This window comes from Camponotus vicinus, unplaced genomic scaffold, assembly GCF_025532165.1.
Source record: "Camponotus vicinus isolate PSW18456_S1 unplaced genomic scaffold, iyCamVici1.0 SCAF_1, whole genome shotgun sequence".
Lineage (NCBI taxonomy): Eukaryota > Metazoa > Arthropoda > Insecta > Hymenoptera > Formicidae > Camponotus > Camponotus vicinus.
This window is the reverse complement of record NW_028141945.1, coordinates 26,632,626-26,659,866: the sequence shown is the minus strand read 5'-3', so window position 1 is coordinate 26,659,866 and position 27,241 is coordinate 26,632,626. Positions and strand designations below refer to the sequence as shown.

General features: G+C 38.9%; 1 protein-coding gene across 1 annotated transcript; it reads right to left on the bottom strand.

Moving 5' to 3' along the window:
• Positions 1-4,812: 4,812 nt before the first annotated feature.
• Positions 4,813-10,683, bottom strand: LOC145963913 (uncharacterized). The gene is made up of 4 exons (XM_083086299.1): positions 8,902-10,683; positions 7,184-8,784; positions 4,919-5,069; positions 4,813-4,833 (listed from the first exon to the last, which is right to left on the bottom strand). The coding sequence occupies exons 1-4, from the start codon at positions 10,681-10,683 to the stop codon at positions 4,813-4,815; spliced, it is 3,555 nt and encodes a 1,184-aa protein (XP_082942425.1).
• Positions 10,684-27,241: the final 16,558 nt, after the last annotated feature.

Here is a 27,241-nt window from a genome sequence, read left to right as displayed (position 1 = left end):
TCTATTTGTGAAGAGAAGTGACAAACATCGTTTTATAAAATCATATGGAGTAGTTCCTCCTATTTTGGACAGTTCTCGTACCTAAAAAATATGTAAGCAATATGCAAATATTTAATTTAATTTATAATAAAAGCAATATTTAATTTATAATAATGAATAATTAAAGTTGATTATAAAAACTTGAATCAAAGCATAAAAACTTGAAGCAAAAATATAGAGAACATACGGTGGGTTGGAAATGATTTCGTTCTTCGAGATATTGTTCTACTTCTTCCAATTCTTGTATATTTTGCAATGGAAAATGGAATGTACTTAAAAATGTAGGCTCATTCCCATCTGTTACATTTACATTTCCTTTTTCCATAATTGTAACTTTTAGTTCTTCACAACATTCTTTTGTGATTTCTCTAATCAAAAATAATTCTTTAAATACTCTTCGGAATTTTTCATCTAAACAAAAGGATTAAAAGAAAAGTTATGATAAAAACTAAAACCGGTTACAATATAAAAACAATTTATTAAAATATATTAAAAGCTAATACTTAATTAAAACTGTAAACATACTTGATACGTACCACTATTTTTATGAATGGGGCAACATGTGCAAATTTGTGCATTATTATTAGTTTCTTTTTCTGTAATTAGAACTTGTATTATGTCTATCATGTTCACATATAAAATGTATTGTTCATGTATTAAATAATACACATATATTTAATTAATAATATACTGCGCCCGATAAAGAATATATTTGATTAAAAGTAAATAGTATGAACATTCATATATACAAAAATAAATCATAATTATAACAAACTGCATGCATAACAAACATGCAACAAACTTTAATTGAAAATAATTTAACAATAAAGCTATTTATGAAAATTAAGAGAATTAGCAGAAATAATCACAAACACATACACTTTTTGCAAATATCTTTGTTGCATATTATTAGAAGCGCAAATATTTGTATTAGATGGTCCAGGTACGTCATTATTTAAAGAGTCATATCTCTTTCCAAAATATGTATTTTCTTTTCTAGATTTGTCTTTTGAAGACTTTTGATCTAAAAAATTAATAAATTAATATTTAAATTATTATAGAAATTATATATTGAAATAATACAATAACAAAAACTTGCCTGATGTTGTACAGTTTTGTTTGTTAGAACATTTATCTTTTAAATTAAATATTGCACATGTTTTATTTTCTACATTGTTATTTAAATAGTTATTGCATCTCATATCTGAAATATAGGTAAGATTAAAATAATATAAACGTAGGTCTTCGATTATGCATTATGTAATAATATATAGATGTAAACAACTGCAAACAATTGTTAAATGAAATGTTTGTGGAATGTACTATTTTGTGTATAACTCTCTTCTTTCTCAGTTGTGGGATTTTTATCTGAAAGATTAACGAGTATTAATATAATAATTTTTAACATTATAAATCAAACATTGAAATAATAAATAAGAACTTGCCTGCTAGTTCTAAGATTTCTGTGTCAGAATGCTCTTGTAAATTTAAAAAAAAATATATATTGCTATATTTTAATTCTTAAAAAAAAAAGCAATATACTTTTTTCATATGTATTGTATGAAATAATTTAATGATGCAAAAGCACCATTCACAAATTTTTGGGTGTTTCTTTTATGAAAAAAATATCGATACATACACGTATATAGCAATAAAAGAAAGCAATTAAAAAAATGTTTAATTATACTTGGTGGAGATGGTAACTCCGTTGATTCATTGTCTGATTCCACGCTAGAATCGCTATCATAATTACGTTTTCTTTTTCTTTTGTTATTATCAGAAGTTAAATCCGATGTATCTTCTGCCTTTTTGACTTTTAGCCTACAAGCTTGATAACTTTCTAAAATGATAAATTGTAATATACATATATATAAATGTTTAGTTTATGAAATGTTGTTAAATATTTTGTGTAGATGTGTGTGTGTGTGTGTGTGTGTGTGGTGTGGTGTGTGTGTGTGTGTGTGCGCGCGCGTGTGTGCGCATGTGTGTGAAATACAATGGGGTATAATACATTTTATTTCTTACCAGAAGTACTGCTTTTTAAAACGTACACTTCATAACTCGCCCATGAACGATCACACTCAGCATGGTCTTTTATAGCTTTTAAGACTTTCTCTATTGTATATGGTGGCCAATAACATGTGTTATTACTTATCCAAGTTGTTGGCACTGCTTTCACTACATTTTCATCATCAAACCGCACAACTGTCCACGTTTTCTTCATTTCTTCTCATCAGTTATAAGTACATTATTTATTACTCACAAATATACAAAACATATATTTGTATAAGAGAAAAAGTAAAATTAACTAATTAACAATTTATTAATATTCAAAAGAAGTGTATCTCAAAAAACAACTTAAAAAGCAAATTTCTTTTTTTATAAAAAAAAGCTCTAAGGATCTTTGAGAAATAATTCATCATGTATATGTACATATATATGCATATTATATACTAAAATGTATTATTGCTAAAGAGTATTAGTAGTCAGCTCTAAATTTGAATGTAATAAAGGAAATATTACATACATATCTTTGAACCATAATTTTACACATTTATTACGTACTTGATCAAGTTGCCATAATGTAAGTGAGCCTAAATTATTCTTAGCAGCATATACTTGTATATCTAAAGATGAAGATTTACAAGGTTTTGTATAAAAATCTTCAAGCACTAAAAATTCTTGAGCAATTAATAATATGTCATCATTAGTGATAGATATTATATTTTTTATATTTATTATTTTATTATTAACTGTGAAACAGCAATTATCCGGCTCGGTTATTTTTAATACAAATTTGCTTAAAATTATTTTTTTATATTGTGCAAGAAAAAATATATTATTGATTATTGGCCCCATGTTATGTTGTTTTTTTGGAATTGGTAAATGCAATTTATTTTTATTTAATGAACTACTGTTATCTATTTCATATTTTCGTCGAACTATTTGTTGTAATGGTTTTTCAGGCTTTTTAATTAATTTTTTTAATGATTGTAAATAATTTTTAAATGCAAATGCACTAAATTGATCTAATGCTCCGAATTTTTCAACATCATCACAAATGTGTAACAAGTTATGTACATTATGAGAGACTTGATCTTTGCCATATAAAATTATAAATGTCTTTATAAAATATTGCATTAAAGATTTTGCATAATTTATATACTTTTTATAATTTATTGGATTGCATAAAATGGATGTGGCTATGTGTAACGATAAAAAATTCATATATCTATCATGACTTATAATAGATTTAAGACATACAGGACCTGTGTATAAAAGAAATTGTCGGAATTCTGTTGCTTTCCACCGTTTGACTTCATTGAGATCACGAGGTTTACGATTAAATTCTGTCGTTATACATGCTAAATTAAGTAATGACTTAGAAATATTAGATGTTTGATTGTATGATAATTTTGTTGATGGTTTTCCATAAGTCCAAAACATAAGCAATTTTTTAACGACTAAACAAATTAAATGCATATAATCTAATGAAAAATCATGTATCATGTCAATATTTACAATGGATTCTAATATTGTAGTACCAATATGATGATTTTCTTGACGCTTAGATCTAAATTCACTGTCACAACGCAAAGTTAAGTTATTAATATTAGGAAAACAAATACGATTATTAATATATGTTCCTTTTTCATAACATTTTGTACACGAGTAATATCCTGAACGACCTTTAGTAAATGTAATAAATGATTTTGCAGGTGCGTCACAAATAAATGCTTTTATTTTTATTGAATATAATTTTGTACTGTAATATATACCATTAGATGTTAGATTATTTATGTCATCGACTAAGTCTTTTAAAAATACATTTGCATTATTTGGTTTTTCATATCCATGATAAATACCGACAATTTCAACATTAGAAGTAGTAAATATACAGCATAATATAGGATAAAACTGACTACTAGTACTTTTAGCAATCGGTAAACCATCAATATTGATTAAAATTTCTATACAATTTGAAATTAAAGAATTATGGGTTTTTGTTAATAGGTTTTCAATGCACTGCTGCAATCCAAAATGATAATATATGCCAGGTTCTACATTTTTTACTGTAATTTTTCTTGGAGTTTCAATAAAGTTCTAACATTAAAAGGAAACTCAGGATAGTCTGGCTTTAAAGTTATTAATAAATCGTTTATAGCTGAATGTGTAATTTTATGTTTCGTTGCCCATTCTTTCATTTTTGAAACAATATTATTTTGTGATTCATCATAAGTACATATATTGTTGTTGTTTATATTACTCTCTCTATTTTCATTTAAATCATTTTCTTCAACATTTATAGACACGTTTGAAATTATATCATTAAATATCTCACTGTCAAATGTATGTGAACACTCATTTTCAATAATAGAGGAATATTTTACACTACATGTATCATTATAATTATTAGAAGTTGATGCTACAGAATCCAAAACCGAGTTATTTTCTATATTAATTGAATCAGTATCAACGGAATTTTCTTCAAAATAATCTACAGCAATAGATAAATATGCTTTTTTAGTTGCTTTTTTATATACACTTCTTCGTTTTAATGACCGGTGTCTTATTTTTATCATATTGTAATAAATTGATACGCAAAACTTATATTACACTAAATGGTTACCTTCCTTTTTGAGTTTGGTTGGATAATAAATCAAATGCGCTGGCTTCAATCCTGCCTTCAGGTTTAGCAAAATTTAATAGTAGAGTAGACTTGCTTTTTACTTTTTGAGGTTGAGATTATATTGGAGGTTATATATAAATATCTTATATATGAGGCAAATTAACCTAAAAAGAATCACCAATCTGAATATTTTATCATATCTTACATATATAATTCTATATAATATAAAAATATATAGCTTATACTTACTTCATTTGAGTAGCAAACAGGCAGAAGTAGGCAGAAGCGGCTCGCGGCATCGATCATAACGCCCTGTGTTGATAATCTTCGCGCCTTATTTTCGTTGCTATGCGACACTTTTGTTAACGTGCCTGGGGCATTATAATAGCCAATCACCCATCTGCGTAAAACGCGCACTTAATTGAATTTATTATCAATGTCTAATTTTTTTAAAAGGAAAATATGTTGGAGCATAATATGTTATTGAGGCATGCGACGAGGACAAACCTTAAATCTCAATTAATTATTGCAAACATTTTGTACTTTTTTGGTCAGCTTTATTGATATGTTACACAGCACCCGGCGTTTACAAAAATATTATTTATTTTTTTATATGGATATATTAACGTATCCATTTTGGGATAAATGAAATGTCCAAAATTGTATATCTTATGAATATCTTTTTAATGTCCATGGACATTCCGACATGAAATGGACATAAAACGGATATCCATAAGATATCGTGTGCTGTCTGGGTGATTTTCTTCATCTTACCGACGATGTGAGACATTTCGGTACCTTAAATTCTTTTTCTGCTTTTCCCTATGAAAGTAACATGTCAATTTTTAGGAAATATTGTCGTAAGCCAGGTTTACCACTTCAGCAAATCTTCAATAGGATGACAGAAATAGACATTCATAAAACAGATAATGATTATGATACAGATTCATCTATTCGCGTGATTCCATTGCATAATAATGATAATTACCATCAATATCGTACAATTCGATTTAATAGAATATCCCTAAGTATAGAGACACGTGACAACTGTTGCATTTTATATGATAAATCTATTTATATCATTTTCAATATTGTCATGGATAATAACTCCTATCGTTTAGCAGTCAAAAGATTTCTGCAGGTTAAAGATTTATATGATATTGGTATCTCATCCTTAGTTCTTCAAATATATAAATGTTCCACATTAAGTAACGACATCTTTTATGTTTATCTGGACGAAGTTCTTTCAAAATGTTACAGGATGCCTTTTTGGAATTCGATATCGATGACAGATAACGACAGTGATGAAGAAGATGATTTAGAAATATCTGAATCTTATGTTGTCGCTGCTCTTATACATTGAATGAGAAACAATAGGAAGTCTTTTATCAATATACTTGGTAGCTCAAGTTGTGAGTTTTTCAATGTTGTAAGATTTCAATATATTCATCATTATTTTTAAGATTAACACATTTTTTCTTTTTTACTTCGTCGTTTCAGTTGATATTTAGAAAACAGGAGATTATGTCATAATTTTATATTTTGGCAAAGTTAGTGCTAATATAAATTTGTGAAAAAGACAGATAGATAAAGATGATATGCTAGAACTAGTTATTGCATAAATAATTAAATGATTAAAAAATATAATTTCTAGAATGTTACGCACAATATCTTTAATAATATAATTTTTCATCTATTTTTTTCATTTTAGATCTTTTAAAATATTTGTGTTTTCTATAGTACTCTAACAGCAAAGCTTAAGTGCATTTTATTTTAGGATGTAATATATACACCGCAATATTGATATCATAATTGAATATGCCTCTGTGCGCAATAGGAAAATATTAGAAATAGAAATAAGAACCTGTGCGCAATAGGAAAAATATTAGGAGTAAGAATAAATATCAGAAGAAAGAGAGAGAAGAGATCTTCTCAATATTTGGAATAGGAATAGAAATAAATCTTAGCACAGAAAGAGAGAGATCTCTTCTCTCTCTTTCTGTGCTAAGATTTATTTCTATTCCTATTCCAAATATTTTCTCTATTGTGCGCAGAGCCTTACTTGTATTCCTAATATTTTCTGCATTATGCGTAAAGCCATATTAGATTAGAATATCAATATTGCAATGTGTGTATATATATGTAACGATATCATTAAAAGTTTCAGAAGGTCCCTAAAATATATAAAAATATAATAAAATATAAAAAATATAACTTTAACTGTACTGCATATTAGAGATGACAAATATTTTAAAAGGTTTAAATATTGTCGTTGCCAATAGTGGTCGCGCATTTTTTGAATGAGCTGCCAACGAGACAGCGTGTTATCCTTCGCGTCTGTCAGCGACGGCTCGGGAACGGCCAGAAGAGGGGCCCCAACCAGGAAATGTCCGGGCGTGAGTGCTGTGAGGTCGTCTGGACCGTCGGTCAATGGCTGCAGTGGGCGCGAGTTGAGGCACGCCTCCACCTGTGTGAGAAGGGTAATCATCTCCTCGAAGGTGAGCGTTGCCTCACCGATGACTCTTCGAAGGTGGTGTTTCGTGGATCTGACGGCCGCTTCCCCCGAAGTGAGGCGCCGCGGGTGGGTTGAACCTCCACCTTACGCCGTCGGAGGCTGCTGCTTGCGCGATGCGACGGCCGTCGGTAGTTGACGCACGGAACATCTCCCGGAGTTCCCGACTCGCCCTAACGAAGTTGGTGCCGCAATCCGAAAACACTTCGTGACAGAGGCCTCGTCGGGAAACGAAGCGACGGAAGGCAGCCAGGAACGCCTCGGCCGTGTAGTCCGATGCCAACTCGAGATGAACCGCCTTGGAGCTGAGACAAACAAAAACGGCTATAAAACCTTTGTGTGCCCGGTGGCCTCGCCCTTTGCCGATCCGGATGAGGATCGAGCCGACGTAATCAACTCCGGTACGCAGGAACGGACGAGCAGGAGTCACCCGCTCTTGAGGGAGGTTACCCATCATGGGCTGCGGAGTAGCAGCTCTCCATTGAGTGCAGTTGACGCAGTGGTGAATCAGCTTCTTCACGACTGCTCGGCCTCGCGGGATCCAAAATCGGAGGCGAAGCAGCCCAAGAGTCAGCTGAGTTCCTCCATGCAATGACCGCCGATGGCAGGAGTCCACCAGGAGTTGAGCTATCCAAGACTCCGGTGGTACGATCATAGGATGTCGTTCGTCTTGCGATAGGATGGCATGTTTTAGTCGGCCTCCGACTCTTATCACGCCATCGTGATCGAGGAAGGGACTCAGCTGAACAAGTGGACTGCGGGGCGGCACTGTGCGTCCTTTGCCCAGTAGTGCGACCTCGTTGCTATAGTGCAGTGTCTGTGAAGTGCGGATCCATCGTATTAGTGCGTCGTCGATCTCGTGTGGTTCGAGTGTTAGCGCGATGTTCGTGGGGTGGCGCGTCCTTGACGATGCGGTTTTGTGTCGCCAGCGAAGACACCAAGCCGAGACTCTCACGAGCTGGTGTAAGGAGAAGAAACGAAGGAGAATCTCTGGCTCAGCGATCGCTCGGTTGACGACATTCAGTGAGCTGGCGGCTCGTTGTTCTGGCAGCTCGACGTCGATCACGTCGCAGTCGTCACTCGGCCAGAAGGGTTGGCTCCGGAGAAGCCAAGCGGGTCTCGTCCACCACAGCGGATGGCTGACCAGTTCGCCGGGCTGGAGTCCTCGGGAAGCGCAGTCCGCTGGATTTTCTCGCCCGGGCACGTGTCTCCACTGAGCCTCTGGAAAGTGCTGTTGAATGTGTGACACCCGATTGGCCACGTATGTCTTCCATCGAGATACGTGTCCCTGGATCCAGAAGAGAGCGACCTTGGAGTCTGACCAGAGGAAGACAGGCGCTGTGGACAGTTTTAAGAGGGCGCGGGTGTGAACCGCAAGATTGGTCAGAAGAGAGGCAGCGCACAGTTCCAATCGCGGTAGTGATACTGGCTTCACTGGAGCGACCTTGCCCTTCGTCGCCAATAGGTGCAGTGCGGTGTGGCCGTCAGTGATGGAACGGAGGTACACTACCGCGGCGTATCCTCGCTCCGAGGCATCGGCGAACCTATGGAGTTCGATTCTTGTGTTCGGTCCGTCGCTGCCTAACCAGCGCGAGACCGTTACCTTGTTGAGGAGCGGAAGTTCAGACAGGAGATTCCTCCATGCTTGAGTGTCCGCCGTCGGAAGTGGAGTGTCCCAGTCTAATTTTCTCAATCAAGCGGACTGGATGAGGATTTTTGCCCGCATGGTGACCGGAGTGAGCCACCCTAGTGGGTCGAATAAGCGTGCGGTCTCAGCGAGGACGCGTCTTTTTGTGAACTCCATGACTTGCCGGGCTTGAATCGCGTAGGCGAAGTGATCACCGGTCGGGTGCCAGAGTAGTCCCAGAGTTGAGTGGGCTTCAAGTGACCAAGAGTGTGGTGCTCTCGTGAGTCGGTGCTCCTGAGGAACTCCAACCAGAATGTCGGGGTTGTTTGCTGCCCATTTCCTCAGCGGAAACCCGCCCGCCGTGCACAGGCCGCGCAATTCCTTCTGTAGCGAGGTGGCTTCCGACGCGGTGCTTGCTCCAGTCACGATGTCGTCCACGTAGGTGTCCGTTTTTAAAGTGATGGCTCCTCGCGGGAACCGCGAACCCTCGTCGTCAGCGAGCTGGTGAAGAGTCCGAATAGCTAGGAACGGTGCGCAAGCTAGGTCATATGTGACCGTCATCAGGCGGTACTCGCGGACGTCGTCGGCGGCATTGTGCCGCCAGAGAATCCGCTGGTGATCGCGGTCTTCTGGGTGGACAAGGATCTGACGGTACATTTTCTCAATGTCCGTTACCAGAACGTAGCGGTGCCAGCGCCAATGTAGGAGCACGTCAGCGAGGGCTGGCAGGAGGTTGGTGCCTACGAGCAGTTGGGCGTTCAACGAGGTGCCAGACGTCGTTCGCTGCGACCCGTTGAACACAACTCGGAGCTTCGTGGTCAAACTGGAATTCCGCAGCACTCCGTGGTGTGGTAAGTAGCATGATGCGGTGTTTTGCTCCTTTGGCGATGCGTTGACTTCCTCCATGTGTTGCAGGTTCTCGTATTCAAACATGAAGGTGCGATACAACTCCCCGAACTGGGCGTCCTGAACACAGCGACGCTCCATAGCGGACAGCAGGCGCTCGGCCGGCTTGCGGGTTTCGGGGAGAGACGGCGGCGATCCAGAGAACGGCAGTCTCACCAAGTATCGTCCGGTGGACGTGCGGCAGTGAGTGCGGGCGAAGAGCTCCTCGCACTTCTCTTCCTCCGGGGTGAGAGCGACCGCGGCGGAGGGCTCCTTGTCTTGCTCCCAAAACCGCTGAACGAGCTCGTTCAGCTCGTGGTCGACGGTGCATTGATGCGAGTTGTGGTGCCTGTGGGGTGTCGCCCTGCGGCCTCTCGATAGAATCCATCCGAAGGCTGTCTTCTGTGCGATGGGCTCGTCTTCGCGTCCCTTGCGAAGCCCATCCTGCAGGATGGAGGAGTACACATCAGCACCGAGAAGTAAATCGATCGGATCTCGACTAAGGTACTGAGGGTCCGCCAGAGAAAAGCCGCGCAGGTGTGGCCAACTGGTGTTGCTTCGGATGATGGGTCCCTGGTAAGACAAGAGGCGTGGAAGGACATACGCTTCTACAGGGAGGGCTTCTCCTGTCACCCCAGAGGAGAGGCTCATAAGTGTCTTTCCGCGAGTGGTTTCGGATGGTGCCCCTCCAATACCAGCGACTGACATCGAGGAGCGGACTCGCGGCAAGCGCAAGCATTGCGCTAGAGCCTCAGAGACCAGGGAGACCTCTGATCCCTGGTCGATTAGCGACCTGACGGCTTGAGGTCTTCCCATGTGATCCGCGATTGTGATACGTGCGGTAGCGAGGAGGATCGCCTTGCGGTCCGACGAGAGTTGAGTCGTGGACAACGCGTTTGCTTCGTCGGGTCGAGTGTACGCGTCGTGTAGTAGTGTGTGGTGTCGAGATTTACATGTGAAATAGGTTTTAACAGACTGACACTTTGCCATCAAGTGGTTGCCGAGACAGTTATAACAGAGTCTGTTTCTACGATGTTCTTTCTCTCGCTCGCGGGTTTTACCTTAAATTCAGTGCACTGCATGAGGGAGTGCTTCCCCTTACACACGGCGCACTTCGAGAAGTCGGAAGTGTTTTTTACAAAGTGCGACTTCGCCGACCGTGAGGTTTCTCTAAAAAAAAAATATAATTGTTAATTGCAAATTACATTTTTTTTTTCAAAACAATTTTGTGTTTTCTTTACACCAATTGATTCCTCTCATTATTTTGTACATAAAAGTATTAAGGTAAGATATTCGAAAAATGAATATTTTACTAGATATTTTATGGTTTATGTAAAATTAAGAAATTATTTCTAGCCTTATAACTCGAAAAGTACTTGATAAAAAAATACTTTATTATAGTGTTTTGGAAAGCTCTCGACATAAGCTATAAGAATATGCAATAAAAATAGGTGGTTCCATTTAAGAAATTAAAGGTGTCCTTGACCTCACCTTAACGATGCCATCCAAGGTCAAACCAATGACACCATCTTATGTTCCCCTCAAAACCATACAATTTTTGTCGAAAACGTTTTTCTCTAAAATGCTTAGTTTTTGAAAGAAAAGGGGTGTACGGGTGGTCTAGGACACCCTGTATATATACAATGCTGAACAGCTAATTTGCTTTCAGATTATCGAGCGGCTGAGTGTGGCGGTTTATCTTAGCGAAGCGGTTTATCTAAGCGAATTATCAAAAATGCGGTTTTGCGAGAAGTACTAGACTGCGCCCGTTTCATGGAAGTCGCGTCTTTTATTGAGGTGCCCCTTTGCGGCGTGGGCCAATGGTTTCAATTTTTTGGCGGTGACCTCAGGGCTCGTGGTCTGATAGGCTACTGCTGGGTTTTGACATGCCAAAATTTGCGGTTGGCATGCGCGCACCCTTTTTCGATCAGCTGATTGGCAATCAGCTGATCGTGACGTATGGGCGCGCATGCCCGTGCGCTGTTCTGATTCTGCTGACGGTTGATGTTGTTATCATGAATGTTTATAATGTACGTTTCTTGTGTGATAGAAAAAGCGGTAGATAAGCGAGCGGTTGAGTTTTTTCTGGATGTTCGAAAAATCGAGAAGGTTCTGAATACCCGTTAATTTTGAATTCGAGAATGATTTTGTAATATTTCAGCTAATACTAATTTTGATTGCGATGCATGTTATGAATGACTTTTCTCGTTTCTCGAACAAATATTAAGAAAATGGATTAAAAATTATATTGTTGTAACACGGTCGCCTTCCTCGACGCTCCGGATCGGATCGTCGGATTACCAGGATTCGAGGAAAGGGGAGAAACAAGCTTGTGCGAACAAAAGCGGTGTATGATTAATATTTCTTTATTAACTAATGTGTACTATTTACAGAGTTGCAGTGTGAGTGTGGATGTGTGTGTGCGTGTATGTGTGTGTGTGTGTGTGCGAGTAGATAGTGTACGAGTGTGTCTTACGAAACTACGCGGTATGTACAAGCGGCGGTCTACGATATATGCGGAAACCAGGCGGTGTTTGCAGGCGGAGTGACGACGCAGCGTCAAGCGTGTGTAAGCGATACTTCGCAGGTTGGTACGGCTTAATGCAACAGTACAACGCGAGAGCTGAGTGCCACGTCAGCTCGAGAGGACCGGAGACTCCCGGTGGAGTCGAGAGACACCTCGACCCGGACGCGAAGCTGGAGACACCCGGTCGGGCTAAGAAACACCTCGGCTCGGAAAGGTAGCCGAAGACACCCGGTCGAATCGAGAGACGCCTCGATGCGTGCTGGTAGCGGAACTGAGAGACACCTCGATTCGGGCTGGTAACGGAACCGAGAGACACCTCGGTAGTGGATCCGAGAAACACCTCGGTACGGACGGATAGCAGGAGCCGGAGACACCCGGCTGACTCGAGAAACGCCTCGAGTCTGACTGGTAGCGGATCCGAGAGACACCTCGGCTGAGTGATCTGGTCGGAGCGTTCAGTAGAATCGCAGGATCTGGTCTCGATGTGCCGGCTCGGGCGGCTTTTATACCCGGTCGGCCGCATTTCACAGTTCCCCTTCCAAGGGGCCACTCAGGTAAGACGAGTGCGTGCGAGAGAGGCAGCGAACGGTCGAGCGAAGTAGGGAGAGAGCACCCATGCGTAAGAGCGAGACAGCAAGCGTCGAACGGGCGAGTGAGCGAGAAAGCGAGTGTACGAATGCGAAAGCAGATGTGTACGACCATACGTGCGAGCGAGAAAGCGGTAAGGAGCGAGGGAAAGGCGACATGCAATAAATACCTAGATTAGTAAAATTAGTTTATTGCTCGTAGTAACGGTTGTCGTGTAACCCGACGAAATAATAATTTAATTAAACTAAAAGAAAGAGATTAGGAAATAAGATATTAAGATATTAAGAAATAAAAATAAAACGTGACGAAAAGAAAAGCAAGTCACGGCCAAAGCTGAATAAGCATAACAAAACGGAGCACGAACCGCGCTCCGGCCCAGGGACACCTCATCCTTCCTGTACCCAACGATATATAAACCGATCACCACGACGGGGTGGCAGAAAAAAACGCTGAAGTCCCGTCCCCCACGGCGCGGGCACAACATAAATTGGTGGCAGCGGTGGGATTCGCCTGCATCAAGTGAGACAAAGGAAATAAAAAACGTCGTGACTGCACACACCCGCTACTACAACGAAAAGCAGAGAAGTCAACTAGGAACTTCCCGGACACCCGATTTAACGAGGTAACGACCGGACTGCAACCCAAGGAGGAGACGACCTACCTCAACCGCGGAGGACAACGCGAGAACTGCGACCAAAGGAGAATGCTGCTCATCGCACTAATGTAAGTCGAACGAAGCAATTATTATAACGCGTGGATGTCGGAAGGACAAAACAAACGATCAAACAATAGAACGAACGCATCGTGGCTACATAGCGATTTTGCGGAAAGAGCGATAACACGTAGTCTATTAAGCTCGCAAAGAATAGCAGAGACCGCGCTTCAAGATATCAGTAGTAATGTGCGTAAAAATTTAGAAGCATACTACTCAAGCGACAGCTCGTCCGAAAACGAATACGGAGCGAACGTAATAATTGAACGCGAATATTCATTCGGCGAAATAGATCCGAGTTTAATCGCGAACACCGACGACGCGGAGTCAGCGGTTAGCTCACCCAGTAGAATAACACATAGGCGCGAATTTTCATTAACGTCATACGGTTCGAGTATTTTCAACCCCGAAATAATATATCGCGAACGTGGAGACATGACACACGCACCACAGGGTACATCGCGAGACATCACTTCCGTAGAAGTAAATAGAGAAATCAATCGGTTACGAGAAGAATTGGATAACGATACCACGAATGCTCGATCGCAACAAGAAATAAATAATCCACCCGACGAATTCAGAGATATGATGCAAGCAATGATGCAGGAGATTAGAAACCTGCACGTCGAAATAAATGATGTCAGAGAGAGGCAAGGAAGACAGAGTACTGGACGCCTCACGCCATTAGAAGATAGACGCGAATCAACATACGACCTTTCGTTCGACGATGTACGACATCATCGGGGACGCGGACATCTATCGTTGAAAGAAGCACGCGGTTTAATACCAGAATTCGACGGATCAGCAAACAAACTACAGGAATTCGTGAGTGCAACCACGTACGCGGTTGAAAATATTAATCCGTTAGATGAAGTCACATTATTAGGCGCAGTATTATGCACGAAACTAAAAGGCAGAGCGATGCTAGATTTTCAAACGCGAAAGATTCAAAATTTTGCACAATTGAAACAAGAATTAGAAGCCTGTTACGCCAGTAAAAGGAATACGACACATCTACAAATAGATTTCAATACGTTAAAACAGAAAACCGGCGAAAACGCGAGAACATACGGACTTCGAACAGACAAGTTAGCGATGGAACTATACGAATCAATGCTAGACGGACAACAGTATACGACCGATCAAAAACGCGTAATACTCAATATTATCCAACAACAAGCCTTAGAGAATTTCCAGATCGGATTAAACGATGATATAAAAACAGTAGTGCGATCCCGAGGTTATACGACACTGCAAGAAGCAATATCGGCTGCGAGCGCAGAAGAGAAGGTCAAGGGACCGGCGATAGTCAGCACACGACCAAAGAGCGCTGCGACGCCGACATATTACCGTGACACTAGAAATGTCATACAATGCCAAAAATGCGGAAAATTAGGGCATCATGGGCGAGAATGCCGTACGAGCCGTTACGCTACACGATTTTCATTACCGAAACCAGAGCGACACTCGCGCGTAAATACCGTTGACAAATACTGCAACCATTGCAAGAAAACTGGTCACAATCGCGAAGAATGTTGGCTGCTACACGGACGACCTAACAGAGATCGACCTAACCGCCAAAAGCCGAATCAAACGGCACGAGACAACAAAAATCGATATAATCACGACAGAAAGAAAAAGAAGACCTACTACGCTCAAGAGAGTGACGAAGAAAACAAGGAAGAGGAAAAACAGAGGCCCGCCAGCGAGTATCACGTATCGCACATAAGACGAACACCTCGCACACACACAGGCCTGGATTTAATTGCATTACCCATGCAGGAGGCAAAAGGAGGAAAAACAAACCTATTATGCGATACAGGAGCGGCCATTTTACTTATTAAAGTAGGAAAGTTAAAAGGAGAGACAATGATAACCGAGGATAAAACAGTCCTCACAGGTGTGACCGGACACAAGATCCACCCAATTGGGCGGATAAACGCCACCATAAACCTACGAGATGAGAAAATAAAACACAGACTGTATGTCGTGAAAGACGATTTCCCTTCGGAATATGAAGGAATATTGGGAATAGACTTCCTTAAAGAACAAAAGGCGATATGTAATTACGCCATAAAACAGCTAAGAATCGGACGGAATATACTAAGACTATATCCTTATCGGAAGATCACGTTACAACCACGGAGCGAGACGATAATGCAAGTAGCAACTACAATCAACATGATGGGGATAACCAGAGCAGAAGAAATAATACCAGGAGTATTTATAGGGAACTGCCTAGTAGAGCCCGAAAATTTTTTATGCCCCGCGAGCGTAATAAACACGAATGAAAACGAGGTCGAAATACTAATGCCTCAAATATCACTAGAGGAAATTAAAACCGAAGAAACAGCAGAAGTAAATAAAACTTGCACAAAAGCGGAGGGGAAAATCCCCCGGCGCACTGAGAAAATATTGCAGGATCTCCGCACTGGACATCTAAACAAAGAAGAGGAAAGGTCAGTAAAGGAAATCTGCGGAGAATATAGCGACGTATTCCACACAGAGGGAGAGCCGCTCACATGTACAAATACAGTGACACATCGAATTGCAACGCAAGCGGATAGCGCAGCGGTCAACATACGACCGTACCGGCTACCAGAGAAACAAAAAACCGAAGTGAATAAACAAGTGCAAGAGATGCTAAGAAATGGAATAATTCGAAAAAGCGTAAGCCAATGGAACGCACCCTTATTGGTTGTCCCGAAAAAACCAGATGCGTCTGGAAAACAAAAATTGAGAGTGGTAGTAGACTTTCGAAAATTGAACGACCTAACGGTAGGCGATTCATTCCCTCTACCGAATATCACCGACATACTAGACCAACTAGGAAATGCAAAATACTTCACAACCCTCGATTTGGCATCAGGGTACCATCAAATTGAAATGGAAGAGAGCGACAAATGCAAGACAGCGTTTTCCATACGGGCATTACGAATTTAATAGAATGCCGTTTGGATTAAAAAACGCGCCCGCCACATTCCAACGTTTAATGAACGCGGTGCTAAGCGGACTACAAGGAATAAAATGTCTAGTATATTTAGATGATATCGTAATTTTTGGAGTCAGCCTAACGGAACATAACAAAAGATTGAGAGAAGTATTGAGAAGATTGCGGGAAAATCGACTAAAATTGCAACCTGACAAATGCGAATTTCTGAGGAAAGAAGTTACGTACCTTGGACATAAAATAACGGAAAACGGAATATCACCGGATCCAGCTAAATTAGAAGCTGTAAAACATTTTCCTATACCAAAGAAGGTTAAGGACATACAAGCATTTATAGGACTAGCCGGATATTATCGAAAATTTATCGAAGGATTTTCCAAAATAGCGAAACCGCTCACGAAACTAACGAAGAAAGGAAAAAATTTCGAGTGGACGCAAGAACAACAAAACGCTTTCGAGACATTAAAAGAAAAACTGACGACAGCGCCGGTATTAAAGTATCCAGAGTTTACGGAAGAATTTATAGTACAACGGATGCCTCCGACTACGCAATCGGAGCCATATTATCACAAGGCCAGATAGGGCAAGACCGGCCAATAGCATATGCAAGCCGTGTACTGTCAAAGGCCGAATTAAACTATAACACGACCGAGAAAGAATTACTCGCTATAGTATGGGCCGTTAAGCATTTCCGACCGTATTTATATGGAACAAAGTTCACCATTGTCACGGATCACAAATCGCTTGTATGGCTATTCAATGTCACCGACCCCGGATCCCGATTAATCAGATGGAGGCTTAAACTAGAAGAATACGATTATGTAATAATACACAAGCCCGGGACAGCAAACAGAAATGCTGACGCGTTAAGTCAGCATGTGGCGGACATCAATGCGGTCGAAGAGAAAGAGACAGACGACGTTACGACAAAGAAAGAATATACAGAGGAAAGCAAAGAATACTATATGAATATCACGACGCACCCTTAGGAGGACATCAGGGAATTGAACGCACGATAAACCGGATTCGAAGGACCCACGATTGGAAAGGGCTGACGAAGGACGTCGAAAATTATATAACGAAATGCGAACTCTGTCAGAAAAATAAACTGTCAAGAAAAAACAAAGCGCCATTAATATTAACAGATACCGCCGACAAACCATTTGAGAAATGCGCATTAGATATAGTAGGACCATTAACAATTACAAATAAGGGAAACAAATATATATTAACCTTCCAAGACAATCTGACGAAATTTAGCAAGGCGATACCGATAGCAAACCAAGAGGCCGCGACAATCGCGAGGGAATTCACAACTAAAATCATATTCGAGCACGGTATACTAGAAAAAATTCTAACCGACCAAGGAACAAATTTCCTAAGCGAGATATTCAAGAATACTTGCAAACTATTGAAAATCGAGAAAATACAGACGACAGCGTATCATCCGGAAAGCAACGGAGCACTGGAACGATCACACCGGACACTAGCTGAATACCTACGACATTATATAAATGCAGATCAGACCGACTGGGACGAGTGGATTCCATACGCAATGTTTACATATAATACAACCCCACACACAGCAACAGGATTCACCCCATTTGAACTGATTTACGGGCATACTGCGATTCTACCGACAACGCTATCACAACCTCCAAGACCCACATATACGTACGAAGACTACGCGAACGAACTCAAAGAAAAATTGCGCGCGACGCAACAAGTTGCGAAAGAGCATATACGCAACGAAAAGATGAAGGCTAAAGGAAACTACGACAGGAAGACACATGAAACGAAATTCGAAGTAGGAGAAAAAGTCCTATTACACGACGAAACAGTTCGCCGAGGACGATCGAAAAAACTAGATTCCCTATGGATAGGGCCTTACGTAATCACCGGGAAAAATTCCGACGTGAACTACACGATCAAAATGGGAAGAAGAACAATACGCGTACACGTGAACCGATTAAAAGCCTTTATCGAACATTAAACACACAAAAAGGAAAAAAAGAGAGAGAGAGAGAGAGAGGGGGGGAGGAAAACGTTAACAAACCTAAGAAAGAATTAGATAAAAGACAGCGAGAGCATAAAACTCTTTAGGAAAACGCAACAACGTAATATGATACCCATGTATTGCAGGAGTCTCTCTGCCCTGAGCGGAGGCAGGACAGAAGAACCTGACACCTATAAGACCTGGCAAATAAAAAAATTCCGGCACGAACCAGGCATATATTTTGAAAAAATAGGAAAAATTAATCAAGTCGAGTCCACATGGAAAATGGTGATCAGAGCAGACATCACAGCAATGGACCACCGACAAGAACAAGTAACGGGATATATGGCACAAACAAGAGCATTATGCTATGATAAGCCATTAGAACAAAAAATGAAAGAAACATGCAGCATATTACTACAAGTAACAGAGAAGGAATATAAAAAAGCAGAAACCTTATTGACACGATTAAGGAAAACTTACCAATTAACGAAGAAAACACGAAGAGGACTAATAAACGGCCTCGGAACAATAGCAAAAACGCTATTCGGCACAATGGACGCCGACGATGAAAAGATCATCACTGAACAATTAAAATTAATAAAGGGAAAACAACAAACGCTGCAGCACGCATTAAAAAATCAAGTAAGAGTATTAAACGCAACTATCGCACATGTGGACGAATCAGAAAAAATTATACAAGAAAACGAAGAAAGATTTCTAAATATAACGGAAAAAATGCGACAAAGTTGGCTACGAACGACAGCAAGTTTTGGAGATAGAGAAGAGATGGACGAACACTTCATCGTATTAAATGCAATCATTAGAGATCTAATAATCGATACTACAGACATTATTGACCACCTAACCAGCACAAAAAGTGGAATAATAAACATAAGATTAATACCGATCGAAACAATTATTGATAACCTTAAGGAAATCGCGACACAAGTACCACAAGGAACGCACTTCCCCTTTCAAATAACACAGGAAAATTGGGGAACAATCGAAAAATTTATAGCGATTAGCGCATACTACGATAACGAAGACATAATTACGGTAATAAAACTCCCACTAATTATGTACCCCACATATGATATAATAAAGGCAACACCCCTACCCACCCACAAACAAAACAACACCTTTATATGTATAGAGGTAAACCAACCCATAATAGCGGTAGACATGGACAGCCGAACATATTTTACAACCACGGAAAACGAATTAGAAAAATGTATGCGAAATAACAACGAATATGTATGCGAACAAAACTATCCGATACATCATGTAGATGACCAAGCGTTGTGTGAAATACAGACATATGTACAACTAGAAAAACACACAGACAACTGTAACATAAAATACGTACACACGAACACAACGATATGGACAATGTTAAGTAACGCGAACACATGGATATATTCCACGCGAGCGAAACAGCAGGTAGAGATAACGTGCGAGAACGAGACGACACGGAAAGTCGAGATTGATAGAACGGGACAGTTAACGATTAGAGGGAAATGTAAAATCGTAACACCCGACGTAATAATAAGAACGAAAAAATCTACACTAGTAACGTACATCAAAACACACATACCAGATTATAATTTAACACTAACGCCCAAAAAACAAACAGACAGACTACTAAATAGAATCGAGACAATTAAGTTACGAAAAATAATAAAAAACCCATCAGAATTAATGGAACTCAGCAAAACATTGACCGACATAGACGAACAAATAAACGAAGACAACCTACAGATTCGAGAACATATACTATACCCGGCGATCTCAAGTATCACAGGGACGGTAATAATAGTCAGCCTTGTAGCGATAACTTATGCGATAAAAAAGAACCAAGCGAAAAAGAAAGCACCAGTCAACGCAATATTAAACCCAATAAGCATACCGCGAATATCAAGAGAACATATCTACGACAGACCCTACCAACCAGACTCACCGACAAACAACACAGCAATATTATACTAAACAAAATAGATATAATTGAAAACAGGTAAAGAAAATTTACCGCCAGTAAATTTTCTTTCCCCAAGGAGGGAAGGATGTCGTAACCCGACGAAATAATAATTTAATTAAACTAAAAGAAAGAGATTAGGAAATAAGATATTAAGATATTAAGAAATAAAAATAAAACGTGACGAAAAGAAAAGCAAGTCACGGCCTCATCCTTCCTGTACCCAACGATATATAAACCGATCACCACGACGGGGTGGCAGAAAAAAACCCTGAAGTCCCGTCCCCCACGGCGCGGACACAACACGGTGCCCTACTGCATCGTTACATTGTTATAGATTTGAGTTAGCTTCAGAGAAAGATGATTCGATATTGTAGCTGTAATATGAAAAACATATATATGATATATACTATTATGTTAACAATAAATACATTTTGCTTCAGATGGAACGACCACAGCGCGTTGTCGCCAAGCCATCTCGTTACCAGACGACTTCTTCGGAGGACGAAACTCCAAGACGAAAAAAATTTTACGATCCACCACCAACAATGACAGATGCAGATATCAACAAGGACATCAGTGATCTATGAGGGATTTTAGAAAATGACTCTACAATTACAGATAAGACTGATAATATTTTTTCATACTCTCAAAGCACATATACAGAACAAAATTAAATTTAATAATTAGAGATTTGGCTCAAGTAATCAAAAAATTAAAAAGAAAATGGCATAAGAGCCAACGCGCGGCAGTTGGAGCACAGAGAAGCAACAACACTTCTTTCTCCCCTCAGTATTAGTTTATTAAAAAACACATTATAACAACAAAAAACGTCAAACGACGTTTTTTGTTGTTATAATGTGTTTTTTAATAAACTAATACTGAGGGGAGAAAGAAGTGTTGCTGCTTCTCTGCGCTCCAACTGCCGCGCGTTGGCTCTTATGCCATTTTCTTTTTAATTTTTTGAGAACAAAATTACTTATGACAAATGTCCACAAATACACCACCACACACATATGCATAAACTACATATACACCTACTACATATACAACACTTCCCATCACTTCGTACACAATTAGTTACATAATTATGAAAACAATAATTATTTACCTCCTGTTCCTATACATATACATACACATACACGTACAGATGAAGTGATTTGTACAAGCAATTTGACATATGAAACTCAGTTTCAGGGAGATATAGCTCAATCAGGCTGTGGATCAACATATCATTCAAGAGATAATTCAAACAATGGATCTCACAGAACAATCACGAGAAAACGAATCGGTAAATTTATATACAGGGTGTTCTAAAAAGGTATGTCAAAAATTTAAGGAGATATTCCTCACACCTGAAGGATGAAAAAATGTTATATGGACATAGGTGCGGAAATGCTTATTTCAGGAGTTATGTTGAAAATACTGTTAGCTGTATTACTTACACAAGGAAAAATTTAGGATTAATTATTGTAGACGACAATCGTTTAATTAGGCTTATTTACATTTGGTTTTAATGTGACCTTGAGTATGTTACAATAAATGTTGAAAATGTTCACCATTTTCCTGAATACAAGCAGTGACACGTCGACGCATCGATTCAGGGACACGTTAAAAAATGCCTGGCGTACAGCGGATTGTCTCGCAACCTGCAGTGATACGGTCACGAAGATCTTGAATATCACGCACTGGTGTAGCATGTACGATTGTCTTTAAATGTCCCCACAAATAAAAGTCTATTGGATTGAGATCCAGGATCCGTGTCTGCTTGTATTCAGGAAAATGGTGAACATTTTCAACATTTATTGTAACATACTCAAGGTCAATGACAATGCACACATTTTATCGAATAAAATGATACTTCATTTTTCTCATTTGAGTGTGAAGTTCAAGTGTAGCGATAATTGACAATATGCATACATGGAAAATATCAATTTACGGGTGAAGAAATTTTACCAGACACATTAAAGTCGCATATTTCTTTATAGCTATTTTACTTATTTTATTCTTTCTCAACATTTATAAATGCAAAAATACAAAAAAAACTGTAACAAAATTTTTCGAAAATATATTTTAGTCAATGCACTATGCTTCCTATTACTGATTTTATGTGGTTTTCTAAGTTCAAAGTGCCGCCCAATGATATTAATCGATGAATATGTACGTTAGAGTCGATTTTCAAGTACTCTATAGTACCTACAAAAACGTGAATAGTTTCTGTTACTTAAATTCCATACTTGGTTTTTGGCCAAGAATTTGGGTCTCCTGGCCCACTGTGCAATGTTGGGCATCAATTCACACCCAATATATAATATCGAATTTACATTATTTCCCAATATTGCGTCAATGCATTGTGCTACTAGGGTTATTATTACTATTACTACTAAAAAATTCTGCGTTATTGTTTCTTATTTCTACAACTTTCTTCAATTATATCATTTTTAATTATATAATTTTCTATTGAAGAACAAGATTTATTATCAGATGCATTATTTGCACAATTAAAAATATTATTTGTTTTTTTATTACCCTAACAACACACATGTCCAAAAGATGTCCAGAGGACATAAAATATCCTTTGGCTGTCCTCTAGTCTATATTCTATAGACGTGTCTTTTGGACATGTGTGTTGTTAGAGTATAGAGTTATCGTAAAAAAATCATGCTTATCAAGTTGTTGGGAATTTTTTGAAATATCAGAATCAAGAAGATATTCTGGTTTAATAGGTTCTTTAATAGTTTGACTATTATTAATGTTAATAGTTTAATAGGTTCTTCTATTATTAATGTTAATAGTTTAATAGGTTCTTTAGTAGTTTGACTATTATTAATGGTTCTTTAATAGTTTGGCTATTATTAACTGAATTTCTTTCTGAAAACTATTTTCTATTTCATTTATTTCATTATCTTGTATTTCAAGTGTCAAATGTTTTTTTACTCTTTTATTTATCACTTGCTATTTGGCACGTCTTTTTGAGGACATTGCAATAAACAATAACAGAAATAAAAACAGAAAAAACGTATGTGTATCTTCACTTATAAATTTAAATAAGCTATTCTTTATTTATTAACAATAACATTTGATTTAGGAAACAAAAATCTTTTTTTAAGGATAAGAAAATTTAAAATTTAAAGAGCATGAAATTTAAGAAGAACAGTACTTGTAAATAATAATTCAAAATATATAATGTGTTGTATATTTAATAATTTATGTTGCATGTTTTTCTGTGATATGTTATATATTACAATTATCTGTGCAACAATATAATTATCGATACCGATAGTTATCGATGCCGATAATTGGTAGCATATTACAGAATTGTAATCCTGATTGTGATTACAACTTTTCAATATAAACAAAAAAAATGAATAAATCATGAATATAAATGTTTAAATATTCAACAAACAGTATTCAATGCTCGCATTTATTGTTCTGTGTATATTTATTCTTAGATATAAAGATTATATTTCAATTACGCTTCCAAAATACATATCACATGATGAAAACATTTAAAAAAATTTAATACGTTGTATCATTAATATACTTAGGTATATACTTATGTTACATTCCGAAACGTCTTCGAGAAAAATTTTATTTCAAAACCTATAGTGCACGTTATGTATATTATAGATTTTCAGTAAAATTTTTCTCGGAGGCATTTCAGAATGTTACTTAAAATGATTTATGCAGACGTTATTTGAGACTTACTTTTATCATATTTATTGTTTCCTTGCCAAAAACACTAATTGCTTTCAGCACCAACAAAAAGGCAATTTGTGTCACTTCGATGATTCGTGTCCACGCACGTTTATGCAATGTGGTATCATGGATAGAGCCTTTTGTCTCTTAAAACAATTTACTATCTAGGTACGTTCGGAAAACACGCTTTTAACGCTATGGGCGTGCTCTGTCCTTGCTCAATTTCTATAAGTAACAAAGATGGAACGACACTTTTAGCACATAATGTCCATATCATACTAGCGGCTCGCGGCCGCGGCCGCGACTGCGATTGCGACTCAAGAAAAATAGATGGAAAGCTAAATGGCAGTCGTCAGTCGTCAGTCGCAATCGCTGGCCATTGGTTTCTAATTGATTCAAATGGAATCGCAATCGCAAATGCAATTGCAGTCGCAGCCGCTAGTGTGATACGGGCATAAAGCGACTCCCCGATCGCTTTGATTTGAGACGCAAGCGATAAGTGAAGCCGGGAACACAAGCTTTTGCATAGGCGCATAACCATATGTATAAGGAAATTGATTGGTCCACAAGTATATGCATAAGAAAATGAACCAATCAATTTTCTTATGCTTATGGTTATGTGCTTATGCAAAAGTCTGTGCTCTTCGCTTGACTGTCTGTCTCAGCCCTCTGACACTTTCTTGAAATCCTTTGTTACGGGATGTCTACTTAATGTCTTAAAGTCATTACGCGGCGCTACCTGATATGTAGCCCTATTATGTTTAGTTTTGAGGTTAGTTCATTCAGTCTCTAAGCGCTCTAAGCTATTCCGTAATTCTCATATCCGTAGTTCTCTCCATTCACTCCGTAATTCTTATATCCGATCATGTCCATCAAATCCGTCAAGTTCGTCAAGTCGGTCAAGTCTGAGATTCTTTGGAACAGTTAGACATGCGGCAAGATCGAATGATTATCCAGGAACCCCTATTTTTCTTCAAATTTATAAAATATTAAGCATTTTCAGTATTATTAAACCACCTAAATGTGGAAATTGCAAATTTTTGGATATAACATGTAACGGTCGTATTTTCGGGCGTTTTTCGCAGCTACGGATAGATCGCCGGTGCAAGGTCCTTTAAAGAAAATACGCGATGTGTGTTTAATTGGATGTCTTTATTTGTATTTGAATAAATGTACAGAGTGTATGTGGTTGTGTGCGCGTGTGAGTGTGTGTGAGTGTGTGTATGTGTGTGTGTGTTGTGCGGATATTAGTTGCGCTAAATTATTATAATTGATGTGACGACGAAGTAACGTGGTAAACGCAGTTTCGAGAGTATCGAAATACGGCCTTTATGTCGGACACGTGTTCGTGTTTATAACGCGCGAATCTAGGTCAATGTGCCGCACGCGTTTCTGCGGCGCTTTTTCCACGAGGAATCCCGGCGTTCCGAGAATCCCCGGTTTCGCGCGATCGACGGTCGCTTTTGTGGAAATATTAGTTTCCCAGATGTTTCGATCTATCGCAAAGATGTTAAATTATGCGTCCGGCTTTATTTAGACGGTGCTCTTTAACGACGGCGGCGGAGGCTGCGATAAACGAATGCGCTGTGCGCTCGGTGATATTTGCAATGCGAAACAGGATCGCGTCGCGAAAGATGGAATTCGCGTTGCAGCTGGGTCGAGATCATTCGACTCGGGGCGGCTCTGAGCTCCACCTTCCGGGATGGCCCAGCTGCAGGATTAGGCGGATGCACTCGTACTCTGGAATCGAGATCACTCGGCTAAGACGGAGTTCACTCCACCTTTCGTCCGTGGTAGTCGTGCTCGGTAGGATTTCTCTGTTCTCTCTCTGAAGCTTACTGCTTACAAGGGGAGTACCAAGTAGTGAGATCACAGATTTGGCTGAATTTTAAATATGTTTGAGAGGTAACCCCCCACTACTTTATAAGTAAGTGGCACGATGCAATATTCAAGTATTCGCGAGAAATTTGCATCGAATGTTTTCCGTGCGCCTTGTATACTGAACAGATTCAAGAGATTTTCAGGTAGTGAGCGTAGCGTAGCAGATAAGGTAGCGGACGAGAATACTGTACGTTGCAGGTTCGAATCCTACTTTTCCAATTTTTTTTTTTTTTTATGTAAATTTATTCAAAATGCACATTAATGTGAATAATTTGGATCCATGGAGTCGTTAAGTTAAAAAATTATTATTTTTAGTACACAAAATTTAATAGTGTCAGTCTCCTCGAAAGTTATGAGATCTTCGTCCGTTATTAATTTTCTTTCTCCTAACATGCATATTATTTCTTTAAAAATTTCGTCACCCATTGCAATGGAAGCCGATGATATTTGTTGAGGAGGTGTATTTGTAAGAAGATTCTCGGATTCCAATAAACTTTTACAATATGTAAAAGCGTTAGTAAAGGTGTTTTTCGTCTCATCGTTCGTTTCTTCTATTTCTAATTCACAATCAGATGGATTTTTCTCTGCACTACTGCCTGGCTCTTGCATGTTTCCAAAATATTATCTGCACTAGTCACTGAACAACTCGTTATAACGGCAGCTGCTGTTTGACTGTGGAGTGAATCAAATGGACAAAGAAGAGCAAGGGCTATCCCCATCCTAACTCTCCCGAAAATAACGGTTTTCGCAGGTAGAAACGGCAATAAGAATGTAATATAAAATATTAAATTTTGTATACTAAAAATAATAATTTTTTAACTTAACGACTCCATGGATCCAAATTATTCACATTAATGTGCATTTTGAATAAATTTACATAAAAAAAAAAAAAAAAAATTGGAAAAGTAGGATTCGAACCTGCAACGTACAGTATTCTCGTCCGCTACCTTATCTGCTACGCTACGCTCACTACCTGAAAATCTCTTGAATCTGTTCAGTATACAAGGCGCACGGAAAACATTCGATGCAAATTTCTCGCGAATACTTGAATATTGCATCGTGCCACTTGCATATAAAGTAGGGGGGGGTTACCTCACAAACATATTTAAAATTCAGCCAAATCCGTGATCTCACTACTTGGCACTCCCGTTGTTAGAGCGGATCTGGAGAAGTGGTCCTTAGGTGCCGAGACGTGGCCTTTTTATTCCGGCTAATTACCC